The sequence below is a fragment of the Atheta coriaria genome, unplaced genomic scaffold (genome assembly GCF_025399875.1).
Source record: "Atheta coriaria isolate IRGN ID8LTWV9N9 unplaced genomic scaffold, Caltech_Dcor_3.1 hic_scaffold_10_pilon, whole genome shotgun sequence".
In the NCBI taxonomy this organism is placed as follows: Eukaryota; Metazoa; Arthropoda; class Insecta; order Coleoptera; family Staphylinidae; genus Dalotia; species Dalotia coriaria.
This window is the reverse complement of record NW_027045452.1, coordinates 2,982,216-3,002,948: the sequence shown is the minus strand read 5'-3', so window position 1 is coordinate 3,002,948 and position 20,733 is coordinate 2,982,216. Positions and strand designations below refer to the sequence as shown.

The 20,733-nt window shown below is 44.7% G+C and overlaps 2 protein-coding genes across 7 annotated transcripts in view; one reads left to right on the top strand and one right to left on the bottom strand.

Moving 5' to 3' along the window:
• The window catches only part of Atg16 (Autophagy-related 16), a 174,882-nt gene that overhangs the window by 17,352 nt on the left and 136,797 nt on the right, over nucleotides 1-20,733 (top strand). The window lies entirely within an intron of this gene.
• Nucleotides 1-20,733, bottom strand: part of LOC135800850 (ZP and PAN domain-containing protein neyo) — a 61,788-nt gene that overhangs the window by 6,947 nt on the left and 34,108 nt on the right. For both annotated transcript variants that reach the window (XM_065314181.1, XM_065314182.1), the window contains 2 exons: nucleotides 13,607-13,964; nucleotides 4,511-4,712 (listed from right to left, as the gene is read on the bottom strand). In XM_065314181.1, the coding sequence (XP_065170253.1) occupies nucleotides 4,511-4,712; nucleotides 13,607-13,949 (545 nt within the window). In that variant the 5' untranslated portion in view covers nucleotides 13,950-13,964. The remainder of the gene's footprint in view (nucleotides 1-4,510; nucleotides 4,713-13,606; nucleotides 13,965-20,733) is intronic.

The following is a 20,733-nucleotide window of genomic DNA, read 5'->3' as shown; positions in this document are numbered from 1 at the left end:
CTGTGCGTTTCAGGTGGTGTAGGTTTTCACGCCAGCTCTTCCACGACAGATATGTACCTACATTATTGGTTAGTAGTGGCTTTGTGCATGTGTCGAGATGATCAGGGCTGGTTTATCGCGCGTATTACTTCGGTAACACGGAAATGAGGCACTGATTATTGAATACTTTTATCTGTTTGATTGGTATTGATGCGGAGATAGCATACACAGGATGTACGTTAATTAATATTATTTTTGTTAAGTCAATAACGTTGATAAGCAGACGAAAAATAATAGAAAAGATACATTAATGAATTTGTTGTTGGTGTACGTCTAAATAAATTAACTTTACAACACTACGAGTGCGATAATTAATTCACGCTGCCGCCATTTGAATTATTGAATGCTGAACGATGATGTTTGATGCTTAATGCTTGTGCACACATCGGATGCAGGTACCCCTGAAGGCGGTGCTAATACACAGGTAATAATGCGATTTTGCTGGCGGCCGCATTATGCAAATCTATTAGTTATTAGTACTATTAGTGCGCCGAGGACGATTGCTCTTAATTAATAACACGAACATTGTCTTCAACTTGAGTCTTTCCTGCGCTTCCCACATTTTGCGTCCCGTTACGTTGCAAATTGCAACATCGACAAATTTGAAAGCGCAATAAATTTAATTTGAATAAGCTCTATCAGATTCTATGCTGAGTCCTTCTCGTAGCATGTATGTATTTATAGGCTTTGTTTTCGAGATGTAATTTAATGACGATTTATTAAGTTAAGTTGCTTATACCGGACGTGTGTTTTTATGAGCGTGGTTTATGTGCGCATACAACCGGATGACAAGCGGACACAAGAAATTCCAAATGGTTTCTTTTTATTTAATTGGCAGTAAAGCGGCTTTTTAAATGTTTTATTGTCGAAAGGACATTTTTAGTGATGTTTAACGCTGGTTTCTTCTTCTTTTTTTTTTAAACATTCAACTAAAGTACATAATGGCTGGGTGGAGGTAGGCACTGCGTTTTTTTTTCTGCACGCCACTTATGCGTTTTTGTTGGATTTTTATTGTACGTTTTCCTGGACTATTCGCACGTCAAGTATAATTGGGTATTGCTGGGAATAACGAGCGGATGTGCCAACATCCAGGCATCTTGCAGCTGGCGATGTGACATCTCCATTTGTGATGATTTTTACATACGAAAGTTTTTCCCGGCTTTTTTCTTCTTCTTAACTTGTGTCAATGCAAAACTAATGCCAGAGTAGTAGGCGCTTATATTCAAATATTTATTTGGTGTTCCCGCATTGAGTGGAATTACCGAAAGCCATTAAATTAGTCCCGGCAAACATTACACGATCTCGAACCGGACGCTCTCGCTTGCTCCTTGCGCAAAGTTCCGAATTGGTCAAACCTTTTAGCTATCGCGTTGGAACGACGACGACATTGCGGCGATAATTACCAAAGTTTAAAGCGCGCGCGATTCCAGTTTGTAAGAACGAAAGGGCCGCCGCAGAACCAGGAGGATGGGGTGGATTGGCCAGACGTTGAAATGGGGGGGTGGACAGGGCTAAGAAAACGTCGCCACGGAAGGAAGCGACGCGTGGAGTAACTAAGGCTAATGTACTTTGGGTTCCTTATACTCGGGAAACTATGTGGGCGTCTAGTAAATCGACTTTCTTGTTGTACATGTATGAACTTTGGTTTGGACGGTGACATTTCTCCGGGTCAAAATCGGGGGTTAGATGGTTTTGGATAGTGCGTGCGGATGTGGGGGGGTAGAAGTTTCCTGCAAACGGAAAGGATAACGATAAGAAAACTACGCCTGTGTTGGTGGTGTTAACCTTGAAGCAAGGAAAAAATCTACTATGCCGAAAGTTATTGGTAAATGCTGGCCAAAGAGAACATAAAGTTTGATTATCTCAAGAAGCGGTTGTTAATCCCGAAATTAGTTTCTATTAAAACCACCAAACGCAAGAGTGCGTACTTTTAATGGGCACATAAAGATAGGCCTCTACCTCAGCAAGGGCGCACCCGGATGGCTAACCTATTGCTTTTCGTCTCAATTCGGAAATCGACCTTTTGCCCTTTTCACAAAAGGCCAATCGTGATACCGTTCGCACCGGACAATGTTTTCTTCGCATGCCTCTGTCCGCACATCTGCGCATACCAACCAAAATCCTCGTATTGGGTGTGCGACGAAAATTTATCGTTTGCCACTGATTAATATCTTTCGATGATGCACACGCACTTTGACACCACCATGCTTTTCGCACCTTCGAAATGAAAGATCGCCGCACATTAATTACTCACGCATTTTTCGGTTGGCATATTAATAATTGTCAACCTTTAATCTCGCCTGTAGTTCGGCGCGCTTAATCTCTTTCATTGCAGGCGAGATGCAGCCGGAGAGGAAACATCTCGAGCGGTATTTATTGCATTATCACGAGAGTTCTCTTCTCGCAGACGCAATCGATAAATAAACACGACGATAATAAGCAATTAAGATCCGCACGGATTATTGCAAAAATTAATTGCCGTCCCGCCGGTGGGTGGATCGGAATGCGTGTTTGGAACGCTCGCTGTCGATGCACACATTGTACTTGTATATAAGCCTTTTTTGTTGTTCATCATATTTCGCTATCGCATCTCGTCCCATCCCATCCAGGCGTGCATCGATCGGTCATGCCATCGCCGCACGCCGATCGTTTATTCATTCCATGCATTCTCATTCCTCGTCGTCAGTGGTTTTTGCCAGCGTCTTCGTTAGCGCTAGCAAGCAGCGAAAGTGTTTCCCCGGCCACGAACCCTAATAATTGTTATCGGTAAACGGCGTCGATCTATCTTGTGTCGGCAATGCAAACACGAAGATGAGGTAATAGTCCGCGCGCGCACTCGTAGATCACGTTAAATATTGTCGGTATTAAAGTTAATAATCGGTGTGGCGCAAAAACTCAAGACACATCATATTCGGTCGAATGTGAGCGCTTGCTGATGGCTGGAAAATAAAAGCAGCCAACAGTAAATTATCGCCCCGATGCTGTGCGCGCGCGCGCGCGCGCAATTAATTATTATTTAACGAGCCAGGCGACCGACCGAACGGTTACTTATCAGGGGATCTTTTGTGCGCGCAATGTGTGCGCGCACTGCGAGCGGGTAAAGCGCAATGCGCTATCGACTATCGACGATTTATTGTAATTTATTGTTTATAAATGGCGAGGCGTTAATTGTTATTACCCACCCGAGCCCGTAATTAAATAGGTTTTAAGTGTTTCGTTGCGGCGCGTCGATAGATGGAATTTGCGCAAATTAATTAGTAGATGTTTGCGCTCGATATGCAACGACCACCGTGGCGGATGCGAGGATAGTTTTTGTTTGGGGGGAATCGGCACTTAGCCGCCGGCACACTTAGCTGCCGGAGGGATAAATTTTGAAAATATCGTTACGACTCGGGCGAGAATGGATGTGCTTTTTAGCGAATTTACGATTGGGACGGTTCCAATCCTAAAGTACACACATGCATAACATTTTTTTTTCTGACAGCCCTGTTGTTTTGCTGTTCTAATCTATCTAACAAACTCAATTAATAATTGACTTTCGATACCTTGGCTTCACTTTTCTGATTTTTTTTTGTCTGTGTTTCTTGAAGCGTTGGTTGTTATTGGAAGAAAAATATCGGCACGGTTCGTTAAACAACTCGAAAGAAAATTAAGATAAACACGCTGCAGTCTCGATATTTGTTCCTCTCGCCGTTTACCTTTTCCCAGGCCGAGTTTCTTTGCTTGCTTTGAAATGCCTAATTTACTGTCGAACATTTTTTCCCGCTGCTTGACTCACTCTTATATCATCATTAATCGAACGAGCGCGCACCGGCGAAAAATTGGAGCAAACAAAATCAATTTTTCTACTCGGACTTGATCAATTTGCTCTCTTTCTCTGCCAGTTCTCTGCCAGCGTGTATCGAAATTGAAATTATGATTTATTTGAGGCGTATTTGACTTTGGGGCTGTGCAATTACGTAGTTTACGTGTAATTCTATTATCTGCGTTAGCGGGAAAGAAGCGGCAAGACGGGAAAAACGTGTGGCCGATTGAATGTTGTCTATGCCGTCTACCGTTACGCGCCACGCAAGTGTCCGCCGAGGCCCGGGTCTCTCGGTAAGTTAAGTAGGTACGTAACGTTTGTTTTGCGCGAGTTGCACGGCGCACGACGACGATGGCCGCAAGAAGAGAGGAGAGACCCGGTGTCCCCAGAGGACACAATATAAATTTTCCCGTTTTTCTATCTCGCGACATCATCGCTCGATGCGCGATTATTTATTGCGCGTTTGTTGGTTCGCACACACATTGTAGTAGTGCGGAAATTCCACCGGACAGGCGAATACGTCAAATTGCATTTTTCCATTTCGACGCATTACCACCTTTTGACAGCGTAAACTGTTGTTGTGTTGCCCACGAGGAAGCGCGACCCGCACGTCTTGTAGCGGGGGTAGCGTTGAGTATGCGCTAGCGCGCATGCGTGTTTACTGACCTGCATTGAAATTCGTTCTCGCCCAGGCACAGTTCCAGACATTCCTGCCTGGAGTTGACCGCCTGATGACTCTTGGCATGCCCGGAGAGGCGGTAGTTTTGCACCCTGTCGATGCACCAGGCGCGTTCGCACGGTTTGACGCCCAGGCAGCTCTTCTGCGCGTAGATTGTGAACACCGGGAACTGGGACTTGGTCAGCGCTCCTGCAAACAACAACAACAACGGTGCACACATCAGCATCCACGTATATAAATCAAAACATTATCAAAAGCTCGCGGTCGAAACGGTCGCCGCTGGCCGTTGCATTCTCTTTCTCGATCGCATTCCGTGGCGGGCGCGCACACACTCTCGCTCTTTGCGCGCACCGATGAAAATTATTACTTCGGCCGGCCGAGTTGACTATAAATGCGGAAATTCGCGCGCGCGCGCCGAAGGTGTATCTTTAATGCCCGAAAACGACAACAAAGTTAAGATTTATTAGCCAATAATGCCACACGACGGCGACTCCGACTCCGGCATAAAACAATTTCGGAATTTCGCTTTTCAGCGCGCGCGCGCGCGCAAGGCGAACGCATTAAAACAATAAGCCGTTTCCTGCGATGTGTGTGCACAGTGCACAGTTACGTTAAGTCGATTGATTACGCAATTTCCTCGTCAATTTCAATTGCGCGACGAATGGAGAAAAAAACTCCATCTTCTTCCAACGCATCCATCTCTCATCTCATGTCCTGTTATCATGCACACTAATGTCATAGGCTGCGTCTGTTTGTTCTTTGCGGGCGAGTGAAATTCGCCGGCGATTTCGCACCTTCGCGCATGCATGCACACGCTTCGCCTCCGCGGGTAATATCATTAGGGCCCCGCGCCGCTTAATTGAAACATCTGTACCGTTAGCATCTAATCGCGACGACGCGCGCGTCATAAAAGCGCCATCATTCGCGCGCACGAAACATATTTGATGGGCGCGTTATGATTTGCAGCGCTGGGAAAGCTGCGTGCGGAGGAGGCAAAAGTGCAGCTAGCGCATTCCGCGCGCCGAGATCTTAAGTAAAATAAACCCAGGCACGACGGCGCTAATCTAATCGAAATGAAATTTCGAGGCGGGTAATTAAAACTGGAAGGCCAAGGTGACTTCATCATCATCATCGCGCCTCCGCGGCGGTGTGGTGGAGTCGACGGGCAGCACGCGCCGTATAAAGCAAACTTCAATCCGATACACCTTCTACGTGCACGTCGAGAGTGAGATCATTAATTTATCATAACTGTTGTTTTCCAATCCCAGCACGCAGGGAAATCGGGAAATTACTTTACAATTATGCCCGTTTTGGGCTGTGTTTCATTATTTGCAAATATTTGCAGATCATTAGAGTTTGGTTTTCATTAAGTTCGATTATTACGGAATTTATTTAAACTTTTAGTTCATGACGTAGTTCCCTTATGAAAACAACGCTTAAATTTGAAATTAATCAACTACGAGATATTGTAGGTAATGTATATCGGAGCCGAAACTCAAAACTCGAAATTGACTTGATGATAGGTACCGACGGCCAAACAATATTTTCCTATACTGGCTGGGCAAATATGAGCAAAGAGCCGCCCCCGGGAAAGGGGAAAATGAATCTGGACAGAAATAACATTGCGCCGGGCGCAAATACCGCACAGATCATATCATAACATGCAGATGAGGACCGCGCATCCACGTCGCATCGGCCTCTGATGAGACTTTAATTTAAGCATTTCTATCGCCGGCCCGGCGGGCATCGCACACTGATTGCGCCCGGTTTCCGCGCGCGCGCGCCTCCAGAAGATATTTGATTCCGAGTGGATTTGATTTGCGATGCGCGCGAATCAAACGCGAGCAAATCTAATTGCCCGTCGGAATGTGCAAAAACAAAAGAGCACACACCGCACAGCATCGAGACTTAATTGGAATTTTACGAGTCGCGATAAGAGGCGAAGTGTGGTGTGTAAATCGGTGGAAAAATCACGCGTTATTTCCGCGCTAACAAGATTTTATTATTTATTTACATTATTAGCATCGGAACGGGCAAGCCGACAAACGCGAGCAGCGCGGCGGTAACAAATGTAATGTATTTGGATATTAAAACGGGATCATAAAACGGCTCATTTAATTATTTATATATTAATATATTTTTAATTAGCGCCCGATGCGAACGCATGCTGCTGGCCAGCGTTAACATTGATGACGGTTTGGTTTGCTTTGCTTTTTAATAATCATTTCGTGCTAGTGCGTTTGGGGTTGTGCGCGAGCGTTAATTAGCAAAATTCACGGAGCGAATTAAATGGAATTTCATTGAATTTATAAAACGCGCTCGTCGTAAAAGTGAGCTCGCTGGGGCAAATATTAAGGATTAAATCGTCGTAAATCAACTTGTTAGCGGCGACGCGAAATAAATTCACATCCAATATTAAAGCAATACCTACACTGCGGCATTCTTTGCTTTTACTTAATGTTTACTTCGTATTTACTACCATTTTGGTGTGTCTAAAGAAAACTGTGCGTTTGTCGTCCATGCCGACGATTGACGATGATTTTTCAGCGCCGTGCGTCGCTCGTTTACGTTATTTTTTCGGCAAACATTTACCTATAAACAGCAGACGTTCCGCTTGGCAAATACACGGCGCGTGTGTTTGTCCTGCCTGATTTTCTGGATGCCACGCGAAGAAATTTGATAAACAAACTAAGTTTGTGTGCAAATAGTTTACTTCTGCTGCACAGGAATTTACGAAAAGCAATGTTGTTTTATCGTTCCTCTTAGTTTTTCAACGTTTGACATATTTCAGCATAGTTTTCGAGCGTTTCCTTTGTTTCATTCATCATCATCCGCGCCAGTTTTAAACTAACTTTCTGATGCCGAAGTTGGTTGATTGCTCGAATTAGTTTCGTCCAGCATTGAATGCTGGGTTGCACACAAAGAAGTTTGCGTCGCACATGCGGCACCAAATGAACAGTACAAGCCTACGTGCGACATCGGCGATCGCGTATTAAAAGTAATACCCTACGTGCCGGTCGACATTTAACTACCCGGCGCGATTGCGTGCCGCTACGGTTTTTAAGAAACGACATTGCCGGCATTCGTGCGTGTAATTTGGCCGCCACAACGGTGTTTTGACTGGCGTTTGGTGACCAAATGCAAGCAAATCCACTCAAGCATTTTGGTGAAAAATGGCACGTTCATTGTTGTTTTTTTTTTGAATCCCAAGACATCTCTAGTCATCCAAGAGTTTTGAAACAATGTGTTGCAATCTGTCGATCTATGGATGTAGCAATAAATGAGCACGAAGAAGCAAAAAAGAGACGCGAATCGACAAATCGTTTCTCAAAGCGTCGATGATGAGTTCGTGTCATTGTTGCGATGTACCTGCAAGACTACAAGTACACACACAGACAGACAGACACTTGAAGCATTTCGCAGCGTATCCACTTCGCAATTGTGCTTGCCGTTGTGTGGCTATTATGGCAGCGGCCGCCCCGAACATCGCCGCATCAACATTATGCACGCCACGATGATTTGCATTATGCAATCGTGTTATTGTGATATTGCTATCACAATCGACGGGCCGCGCGCGGAGCTGAAAAACGCACGCGGGAGGCATACCGAGGAAAAGTAGCTTTCGTTTATTGGGCGTACGTATTAGCTATTAGATGCCACAATAACCAGTTGGTAAGTATGCTTAATGCACTCTCACCGGCGTCGGTGTGCGCAAAACGATTGATTGCGCGACTGTTGTTGTTGTTGTTGTTGTTCCAGCAACACAACACACAGGCGCACACCGTCCAAGTCGTGATGATGGATATGCACGGACGCGACGGCCGTGCAATTTGAGATAAACTGCGCGGGCTAATGTTCAGCGTGTTATTCGCGTGTATCGAAAAGGCCTCGGCGACGATCGGACGAATTTGCGCTGCTGCGATCGTTGCGTGATGATACGCGCGCTTGCTGCTGGTGGAAAAGGCTTTTTTCCGCGCATCGCATTCAAAGCGCTGAATATTTAAGTGTATCACGTTTGAATCTGTAGCAAGCGGCCTAACGACGACGACGGTTTCTATGCCGCTTTTGCATTTGTAACCCTGTGAGTATTGTGTGGTTCGGTGTGCGCTGGTCGAATCATTACTTTCATTGCGCGTTTACCTTTTACAGGGATTTTCTCAGCGCGCCGCAGAGACTTGAAAAAAGATTGCTTTTGCTGTTCGATTTGTTGGGATGTGATGCGCTCGGCGCGCGCAAATTGAATTTTCACGTTTTATCTCGCATGTTTATGGCCTTGGTACGAATCAGTCATATCATACATTAGCGCATGTAACCCGCCAGATCCACCAGATTGAATGCGCCGGATAAAATTATTAATAACGCATTCGTCGCACGTATTTCATTAGCAATTAAGCTCCCTGATTTCTCGCGTGTGATGCACTCGCGCAGGTAGCAGCATCACGTCATGAGAGCGAATTCGCGTTGGCCGCGCTCTGGGTTTAATCTCGAGACACAAATGTGTTTCACACCTCCTCGTTCGTCATTTCTCAGCATTATCCACCCATAACCAATCTGAGCACACTGGTTGGTACCTATATGTGTGTCTTCTAATCACCCTGTGTGCGTGCATGTGCTGGCGATCCATTAGCCCATTAGACCCTGTCGGTTCGCGGTTCATCTGATTCCGCATCGCGCATCTTGTGTGCTCCTGCACTTATTTCACGCTTGGTGCAGCAATGCGAGATACGTATTTTGCCGCTTCATCATGCGCCGCGCAGTCGCGCGCAATCGAAAAATCATATCGATACACATGCTTCGTTCTCTTTGAGCCGAAGAGGCGCAGAAATTGCATTTGCCGTCATCATCCAATTTTCGCAATCACAGCCGCGCTGCTGTGTTTCTTCTTCTTGTCCTGGTTGTGTTCGGACGATTAGCAGGCCAGCAGAGTAGTCGTGTGTCACGATACCGCGCGCCTGCTGTAGTGCTGGTGTGCTCGCGATAATAATTAGTAAACGAGAGCACATCGGGCACATCGAGCGCATCGGTAATATCGGCAATTCGCGAGCGTAACTACAACCAACAAGGAAGACGCTCTGCGCTGTGTGGTGGAGTCTCCGCGCGCGCGGTTATCTTGTTCGCACGTCGAATCACGCACACGTCGCCGGACGTGTACGAACGTGGACAGATCGCAAATGGAACGGACGGACTTGGACTTGGACTTGGACTTGAACTCGTTCCATCGACTTTTCCGCAACTGGCTGGCTAGCTGTTAATAGCTTATCGTTTATTTTTCACTGCTCGCGTGTTGCGCGCACAAGACACCAGCGCGCATTGCAATTGATATGCAGATACAAGGGTTACCCGTACTCGGAACACACTCCAACTATTTTGCATTATTGCATTCTGCGCGCTGGTCGAAGCGCTAACAAAGTGGAGAACAATCGGATTGTAGATATTGCCGTGTTGGTGTGGCACAGCATTCAATGCACGTCGATTCTCTTTCGCACATGCATGTTGCTGTTTTCTAAGAGCAAACGTTTCAATGAGAAGCCAAACTAGTATATCACTCGATGGCATTCATTATGAACGCGCAAACCATTCGCCGATCTCTTCTTCCTAACTAACTGAATATCTTCTATTTAAGTTTTGTTTTAAGTGACGACGAACACGACGGCTTTATCCAAATTCGGACGAATCTCGTGTGTGTTGTACGCAGGTAATACCTGGAAGGCACTCTTTCGCTGTGGTGATTTGTTCCCACGCCGCGCATTGCGTACGCACACGGTCGTGCGCATACGTAATCACGGAAGGACGTACAGAACTACCGATATAATAGTCAATGGTGTCGTTTTAATTAAAAACGGAGCGACCCATCATCACGTAAACAACTCGACCAAGTAGCGTTATACCTCGTATCTTACCATTATGTTGACTGTTGACATTCCAGTTTTAATTAATTCTTAAATAGCGGCTGTTTTGTTTTTATATTTATTATAAATTTTCTGTTTGTAAAAATTGTTTGATATACGTTCGGTTCATCTTCGAGTAGAAATATTTTCGCAAACGTGCGTGCAACGTGCCAGTGCAAATATCTCATCAGCAGCTCGTGCCTTTTATGCGCGCAAAATTAAATGTAACACGGGCACACGGGGCATTAATGGCATTTCGCTGCACACAAATAACTAGCGACAAGTCCTGCGTCCTTCGCGCGCGTTTCTTTCATGTCGTTATCGGAGCGTAATATGCACGCAGTCGGCAGAGGCAGTTTCGTGTCCGGTTCGCTTTAAAACTAAGGCATTTTCGCGTCGTGTCCCTGCAGACTATGAGCGATATTACGACCGCTGCTATCTGGCGCTGCAAAATGCGCTGTTTGTGTTGCTGCTCTCCTCTCCAGTGGAGGAACGCCTGGCTGTCAGTGGGTTTGTGGACCAGCTTAATCGCACCGACAAGCGACATGCACCTTTTATGAGCGCCGTCGTATATTAATTCGCGGGGTGCGCGAACGCATTATGCATTTATCGCGAATGAGATACAGCGCGCCGGTGCCGACACAATATATCGACAATTTCGCTTTTTATCCGCGCGGCCCCGCGGTTGCAATCTGCATATTGGCATCGCGACATAAACGCCGCTGTGGTGGCGGCGGCGCGTCGTTTAGATTCAGTTTGATGGTCGTTACAATCCTATCGCAATCCGCTTGTATGTTTTTTTTTTGCTGTTGCTGTTGCTTGGCTAGAGGGGAAGAAGCACTTTTGCTTTCATGCTTTCAATCAACCGGCGCTGCGCCGGCGATATCGGGTGACGAGCGGCGGCTTGGCTTGACTCCGCGCCAAAGATATGAGAGCCATGGTTCCCGTGTTCATATTCTCGCCGACTCGATATCTCGGCCGTGTTGGGCATGTCGAGTATGTCGAGTACATGGGAGCGCATGTTCACGCGCGTCGGATTTCTTCCACATCTTGTCTTGTCGTTTTTTCCTCTTCTATCATTTTCCATGCCTAGTACATGTGAGCCGCCTGCTCGTGTTACGAATGACGCTAATGAGTTTCTGAAGTGCATTAATGAAAGAGATCGAGTCAATTAATTTTGATAATGTCCCGACTATTATGCCGATGATTTATTAACCCGAATCGAGCTGGACTTTTTTCCTGCGCTAATTTATCATGTTCTTTTGCATACCATTTACAACTAACCAGCTAAAATCTGTCATTTTGCATTTACGATCTTTACCTTTGAATGTGATTAGGATAGTAGTAATTTGGTATTGCTACGCCGCCATCGATCTGCACGACGCAAACCAATAAAGTATCTTAATTTCAAGTCACTAATGAGATTGTAAATTGGGTTTAAGTTCTTCCTTATGGTCCGCATTCTTTGCTTCGAAAGCGCGCGTTTTCCGCCGGTTGCGGGCCGCGATCACGATTATGATTAAGATTTTCATCAATTATTCGCCAAGCGTCTTATTATCTCGAATGGTTTACGGGATCGCCATATAAAGTGCATCGCGGCGGCGCACAGCGTGGAAACCGGACAATATTCAGCGTTTCCCTTTCAACCGAACTTTTCCACGCGCGTTGCACGCAGTCGGATGGCGATGATCTCGCTCGCTGGGCAGTTCCTAACAGCCACACACACGTTTTGAATGTGCTCTTGCTCGTTTGGTGCGTTCTGCGATCGAATGGTATGCGGCAGAATTTCGATGCAGCCGCTAGTTTTTGTGCGAGTAGTCGAGTATGAAAAGCGAAAAACCGTGAAAGAGGTGCCGTGGAAGTGGCTTTTTGTCCGCGTTACAGGCTGCAGTCGCGGATTAGCCGCGCTTTCCAAGCTGCGCCGGTCTCACCTTGGCCAAGATGGCCAAGATCAAGAACGTGTACTTGAATATGCTCCATGCTCGAAGGACGCGCTATCTGCCGACGCATCTATGCGCCGCACAATGGCCGCCGCCGCACGGTAGTGATTATAATGGCTCGACGATGATGGATACAATAACGCAACGAGATACACGAAAGATGCGCGAGCGGAAATTGAATATGAAAATGAAATATGGCGAGAGATGCGACATTGTGTGTGAGGGTATCGCTAACCCAGGCAGACGAGGAACTGCGCCTCGCCGACACATCGCTCAAAGCTTTTACTTTACGTACGCGTACGTACGGCACGTTTAACGGTACGCGGTATAACTCAACCATCTGGGATAACCATGCGTGTATGTGAGTGGACCACAATGACGAAAGACGGTACACGATACCCGAGATGAGAGAAAGCTCGCTTCAAACTTATGTCACGCGATGTGCATTATTGGTCGCTGCTTCCTGCATACATGCTCAATGTCTCATTAGCAATTTACTAATTTATAACACTTTTACTATGGTGGTACCCAAGCAAAAAAACCAGCGAAAACAACAAAATTGGTTGGGTTGGGAGGGTCAACCGAAGGGGTCAACCACTCATCTCGTCGAAGGTTCTCCTGACAAGGTCAAAATTCAAATTGAAAGCGATTATGGTGAGCGCCGTGTGTACCGTTAGCCAGGCGGAGGGTAATCCGTCGCTGGGCGAGTGTGTGACCGCAAATCGTAAATAGGCGACGCACGAATTTGTCTGCCGAAAGGAGTTGAAGGAAGTTGGCGAGCGCGCAGGCGAGTCGTTCGTTCGTTGTGTGGTGCCCGATGGATGCGAAAAGGAAGCGCGCACGTTTGTCGGAGCTATTCATCAAACTTTTGTGTTCGACGCGCTGCTCGTTTGCTCCTCTCGCGCGCGCATGCATCCATGTGGCAATTTAACGCAACGCCGCAACGCCGGAGCAATAACTGTAACCGGTGGGATTAAGTGAAAATCCATACGGACAATTGCAGCAGCAAAAACACTTTGCGTTTTCGCTCTCTTGCTCGACTACGGGCAGCAATTGTGTGTATGTTTGCAGAGGCATCAACGAATTACGCGACATGAAACGAGCGCGATGCGAAAATTGAGAGTGAGAATGCAATCACGGAATGGATAGGCTAACTGTAATTCTTCTTCTTCTTCTGGCGCGCTGCTCATATTCCTCAATGAGTTTTTAAGCCGAGTGAATAGATTAGACGTGTGTGTGTGTGAACATCACATACCTGGTAGTGCATCCGCGTTGGAACTGAAGAGGACGCACAGACCGGTCTCGTAATTCACAGCCTGACAGGAATCATTACCCTGGCAGGTCTCCAGACAGTCGGTGAGCATCAACGTGCCGGGGATGGAATCGAGGACATTGCCGGGTGCCGAGAAGACATACCCGGTGATTAGTTCAAAGCCCACTTTTTCGGGATCACAATCATCCAGCGGGCTGGGCGCTGGTGCCGGATACTTGTCGGGCGCGTCGATGACTTCCGCTTCCGTGTCCTCATCGGCGGCATGCGTGCTCGCCACGGACAGGACGATTAACGCCCACGTATACCAATGCATTCTTGAATTCATTCCAGTTGTTGGTATCTGTAATGGAAGCGACAAAATTAGTTTCACTTTTGTTTTCGTTTGCGCCTCGCGGACTACATGTGATCTATTACGATATAGTGTACTAAATACCAGTCGATATATGGTCAATGGTCAAGGACCTCGGCGTTTCACGATGCGAAATTGCATCTATATCTGTAAAGATATTGGATGCGGAACGAACATCGCATGCCCGCCAATGATACATGACTTTTACCTTTGAGGCATGAAGGAACGAACGAAATACAAGATAAATGCGTAACCGGTGGTATAGGCCCGGCGCGATGTTAGATGGTCGTTTTTTGTCTGATCTATTACCGTCGATAGTTTTTTTTTTCTTCTTCGGTGTGTGTGCTTACTTTCTGCGTGCGACCAACCTCCCGTGGGTTACTCCGCCGTGTCGTCCTTTACCATAGTTAGTCAAGGCACATCAATGCGAATGTGTCTCGCGCCGCGGACTTCCTAGTTGCGCCTTTCTTCGCCGAAGTACCTTATAATTACCATGCGCTTTTGCATCGGCGTCCCATCCCATCCCAGTGCCAGCCAGTATCGGAGAGATAATGGATGTGCTCAATCAAGACAAATTGTGCCTGAGTCACTTTATCATTTCTACATCTATTGCTGGCGGAGGCTTGCTTACTTAGTTAACTTGGCGCGGAAAATTTACGCAAAACATTAAGAATTCATCATCATCAGCAACCGCGCGCGCGAGAGAGTTTTGTTGTTTCGACTCTTTGCTCGGACATGTTGTAAGACATGCTAGCCACTCTCGCGGTGCCTTCTGGTTGACGTGATTGTTAAACGCTTGAGATTAAGATGAAATGCCCCTGCGTCCCGACGATTTAGGTGTCAGATAAAGGTGATGAATAACATAATGTTTTAATGTGGCGGTTGTGTTATGGCAACGGCTTAAAAAAGGCTTTTCTTTAAAATCCGAATGGAAAATAAATAATTGAGCGGTGTATTCATCGTGTTTATGAGCAAATTAAAACCTCAGACGTCGAGCACTTTGGCATTTGATGAAATTGCTTAATAACACACGCGAGCGTTAAAATGCAGGTAATTTCAACATCGAGAAGCTGTGCTGCAACTGGATGATTTACTTGTCACTCAAATTCGATTTCAGTATGATGTATTTAAAGTATCTTTAAAAAATTGCCCTTGAATGCCCTGGAAATTTTCGAGTTTAGCAATGCCGGCGATAATTACTATAGAGCTATAATTTTAATGGTCACATGAAAACATTGTTTGCATTGCGGTATGTTTGGGAAGAATGGGATGCGGCATATACAGTTAGTATTTGTGTGGGACTCGGTCTAATGGTACCCTTATGGGTACCGGCCGAGCTTTTATAATTGCGAGATATACCTCGTTAATAATATAATGTTGCTCTCGCTCTCGTGGTTGTATATTATTTCGCGTGCATGCATCCGAGGCTCTGCGTTTATCGATGGTGATTTATATCGATCTAACCCGGTTACTTGTTTGTATTAATAATATTCGAACCCATTGCCTTATATGTTCACCCATACGGGGCCCTTAATGTTATCGCAAACATATTTATTTGAATTGCGTTCCATTCAATAAATTAATGTTTTATTGTATCTACGAAGAAGTTTCTTGCAGTAGAAACGATTAAAATCTCATTGTAATTACCTAATTTGTAGCTGCTCCCAATGATACACTTGTGCAGTATGTATGTGTTTGTTTGTTAACATTGATTGTTCTGTGGATGGCGCGAGGAGCGACAGTAACAATGCGCGCTCACTTCTGGTGGTTTTAGATTTTGATGAATGTTGCCGGTTTATTGATCTTAATGACAATCTGATTGCCGTGCGTTACCGTTCGTCTATTATTACGCGCGCGTACGGCGAACGCTATTAATAAATCAAATCTGTCATATTAAATACTGACGTTTTGTTTGCGGTACTAATAGCTTCGGCGCGCGCATTGTTATGAGATGAACAGCGACAATCTGTTGGATGTTACACGATTGGGAGGAGGAATTGATCAACAAACACATTCGCGGCATTCATCGCGATTCGTTTTCGTTGCGGAGCGTTTCTAATTGCGTTGATTACTTTTGATTGCTGGCCAAATCGTTGATAATAAATAATAATCGTGTGTGCATTTGTTTATTTGTTCGCAGGTGAGTTGCTTTGGATTCGCCACGGCCGTCTGGCGCGGATTGTTGATGAGTGTGAGTATAGAGAAATGGTGAATTGAAATTTGACGCGTGTTTATTTGATTCGTTCGAACGGTGTCACCGGTATTTTCGCACCGAAATAATGAAATGAAATTCCGCGCGCACGATTCAGAACTGGACGACTCAAAAATGACGGCACAATAGCTCGAGAATGCAGCTAACAAACAAACACATAAATGCGAAACATGGAAACTGGCGTCAAAGAAAAGAATTCTAGCATTAAGTTCATCTTTTCATCGTTTTCGCATGTGCGGCGTGCAATTTTACGAGCGCGCGGAAAATGGAACAATGTTATGCCCGTTTTTATTCGACTTTTATTCGTTCATGTCGCATATGCCTCGCGCGCGCGCCAGCACTACAACTTTATAGTGCACTCGACAAAACGGTTAACAACCGCGCTGTACTGACAAACCGGCAATTATCGCAATTAAAGCGCAGCGAAATTACGCAAATTTTTTGCAAAGTCGAATGCACATGACGCGCGCGCGCCCTGTCTCATAAAAATCCCGATTCGTTGTGGGGCTGTATTGTTTTAAGTATGTTTACGCTTAAAAATTGAGCGAATGTCAGTGAAAGAAAAAAAGAACAACAACGTTATAAAGCTGCGTTACGCCCGTGTGCTTATAATTATATGGTAATTTATATTGTTTGTTCGTTACGTAATAGCGATACTGCTATGATTCTCAAAGAGCGCCAGCTCTCATGCCGAGATTAGTGCGCGGAGATTTTTTTCTTTCGCATCTCCTGGTATCATCCGCCGTTATAATTATTTTTGAGAAAAAATTTTGCGCATAATGAATACGCTACTGTCGTCACAACTTTATAAAATCACCAACTAGGAGGATTTTCTACAATCAAAACGACATTCATTAAAATTGCATAACATTACGAGTATAATAATTGTGATATGCTCGAGTTTTATGCTCGTAGGTCATTTGATGTTTATGTTGAATAGAAAATATTCTTCTTCGCTTGGAGCGCGTATTGAAATGATCCCTGTGTAAACTTTGAAGAATCTTCTCGAGCACGCGTAAGTTAAGTGCTGCAAGGGAGCGTGCGGGTTAATTAATCACCTCATCGAGGCAAATATGCGCGCGCGCGCGTGATAAATGTACTTAGCACGTGTAATTACGTCCTGCGCGTCCTTTGATTGCCGGCGCACGACCATTTAGTCGTCGCGGATTTTTATCACGTTTTGCATTACGCCGATTTTTTTTTCGGCGAGCGATCGCATTCCTCCACGCGGCATTTATAAAGAGATAATGCACGAACGACGAGTAACGAGCGCGCGCATTAATATCGGTTTTTTATGCAAAACATCGGTGTGTGTCCAGCCGACGAAATCGTCGCTGGTAGCCCGAAGAAGTCGCTGAGTCATGGGGCCGCTGGTACTGAAAAACTTTACACTCGGCGGCTTAAAAGAGTCACGCCGGCGTGACGAGCCGACGGAAATCGGCTGAGCATTTTTTCGCGCCTCACCGAACCGCCTATTGTGGGCGCAAATGAGCGTTAATTGCTTTTCGTAAACAAACATTTTACTAGAAGATGCGCGTGCTGATATCGTAGGTAAACGATCGATTGCAAAATGTAAACCTCAAAAATTACAAGGCTTGGGTGCACGACTTGCACGTTAAAATTGAATTTTAACGAGATTTGCTTTTTGCCCGCGCCGAACGAAAACATTAATAAAACACGGTCGTGCGGATGGCGGCGGGATGGAATTGTATCCGAGCGAAGTTTACAAGTTTCCTCCGCGTCATGTCCGAACGAGTTCGCGTTCGCTTTCATTCGCCGTGACGCATTGTGCACGCTCGCGCCAATTAAGTCGGTAACAAATAGTCCTCGGACACATCCTTTGGCGCGCGCGCACTCCTCGATAAGACCGACCTGCGCAATATTAATCTTCCGGACGCGCGCGCCATCGCCAATGGTCATTTCTTCATTCAGCAAGCCAATGCAAGCCTGCTCTCCTCTGCCTGCCTGCCGTCCTTTATTCGCCATAACTATTATATTATCTTTATTATGCGCGCGTTTGGCGTCTAATCGTAAATTTTATGCTAAACTAAACCGAGCCACGAAGCACATTTCGTTCTTCGCTCACAGCCAAAAAAAAATCTATATTATATAACATAATGAAATATAATAAAGTGTAATAAAATCTAATAAAAGTCGGCAGGCTTGCACGCGGCGTAAAATTATCATTTTAATTTCGAATGCACGATGCACGCGCGCTTTTCTTTCGCGGATAAATTCATAAATAGTATTCATATAAAATTATTACGCTCGGCGTTATTATAGAAATATTTATGGAGAATCATAAGGGTCGTTAACGTACAACATAATTTAACGCTGCGACAAATTGTCAACTTTAATGTCTCAATAAATTGCGCTGCACGTAGTCTCGCATTGCAATCAAACACGAATTAAAACATCAAATCATAAACGGAACAACGCGCGGAATTGTCGGCGTAAGATTTTAGTAGGCGTCTTGTGAAAATGCAGCAAATTGCAGCGCGGCGCGCTCACTGGAAAAATTGTGCTAAATATGCACAAAACAAATACAGCGCGCGTGTAGCGCACAATTAACATTCCCTTTTGCATATTATTACTTGTACGCATTCTTGAATTGCACTTATTTCGTTCGGTTTTTATTTTACGTTTTGTTTTCTATTTGCAACGGATTTTGCTTTGCGTTCAGTGCTGTTAGTTTCTACAGCCGTAATCTCCTGCAAGTTGTGAAATTGCACGTCGCGCTGAAATTACGTTTAATTATTTATTTATTTGCTCGAGCAGTTTCGCTTCAAAGCGCTCGGCGCGCAATTTGATTATTACGGGGTGTGCGGAAATACTGGCATCGCGTTCATCGCACTCTCATTTTTTCTTCGAGTGCCGCTAGTTTTTTTTTTGTTGTTCAAATCAAATTAAAAATTATTTGTGACTTGGTGCAGAGGTGTCACTTTAACTTAGGACATCCGGTGAGATGTGGCTAATATCGAACGGTATTTAAAATTAAGTTTTTATAGCGTCCCATTAGTTGAAATAATTACGGTCGTCGATTTCGTTAATTTATGATAATTCGATAGAATTACAACTCGATAGTTTCAATAGTTCAATATAAATTATAATTAAATTAGAGATGCTTTTATAGCAGTCAACGAAAATGTAATAAAATGGTGTAACATGTTCAAATTAGTTTTTTTTTCGAACTAATGTAGCTTCTTAAAATAAATTTGGTATGATGTGAATGGTCGGGAATCTCTCATGCTCGCATAATATGAATATGTATAGCGTCATCATCTTAATTCCCAACGATGTGGAGCACAAAAAATAAATGAAATACTTGACGATTACGTCGATGTATGCGTAGCGTTTAAACTTAAATAGTTTGCCATAGCAAATGTTGGCAAAGGTCGTTGGACTTTTTGTTATGCAAATCTCGTATAATTTATTGGTTTTCTTATGCGCGCGTCTGACTTGAAGTTAATTAACCGACTGAATTGTGTGCATAGCTAAATTTTATTAAATCGCAATTCGCTGGTTTTTAAACAGATTAATTGTGTAGAATTCCGAAAATCATGTATGAAATGATAAATTTATTGATTGTCCTGTAAATGCAAATTTTTTCGACTTGGTATAAGTAGGAGCATAAGCCATGCACGTCCGATTAATAATTAATTACTCATTGCAGCCAATTACGCTCGTGAATATTTTAAATTCACGAGCCGAACAAACATGAGCGCTAATGAATGAATTATAAGTATGATATTCATTCCCACTCGATGTTGTTGGTAGATGTTTTAAAAGAGGCTTTTCGTTCACATCACACGCTTGAAATCAATTCGAATTTGAATACATGTGTAATTAAAATAACGACCGTTTAGTGCGGCGCGCACTCGTTAGGATCTAATTCGCGTTGATTTATATGTCATTGCATAGATATTATTTGCTTCGATGATGCACACTCGCCAGTCATCCGCACAATAATTTCTCGTTACGTAATCCACATCATCATCGTGTGAATGCCTACAAGCGAAAGGAAACAAAAAATTCAGCGGCACGGAAGAACGCGGAGGCTTTTCGTTTGGATCGTTACCATCGAGTAGTGCGTTTCGCTGCATTTCATGTGCGTTTGCATGTTCATACAGCCTTGGCTGGCCTTCCTCACGGTTCACAGTCATGATCGCAATGCTTCCTGACTTTTACTCTCGCATATCTTAACTGAATAAAATCGCGAATTTTTTGAATATAAAATAAAAATAACCGAAAAAAATATTCAACCGTAATTTGTTAGCAATATCAATATGTTGAGTAGTGCAAGTCCGTGAGTCGCGCATGTTGTAGTCAAGTTGAAGATCGCGATCGCGATCGCGTTCAATGTTCGCTCCGCATAGAAACGGTGTAATTAATGCAACACTAATAGCGGTATTGCGCTTCTTATGCATTCAATACGCGTGTTCGCATGTGCGAATGCTGCAACCGCTGAGAGACACAGGAGTAGCTCTCGTAGCTCTTCTGATTGCTGGCGTTCTTATTGTGGAGCTTAGGAGGCAGCAAGCCACCACA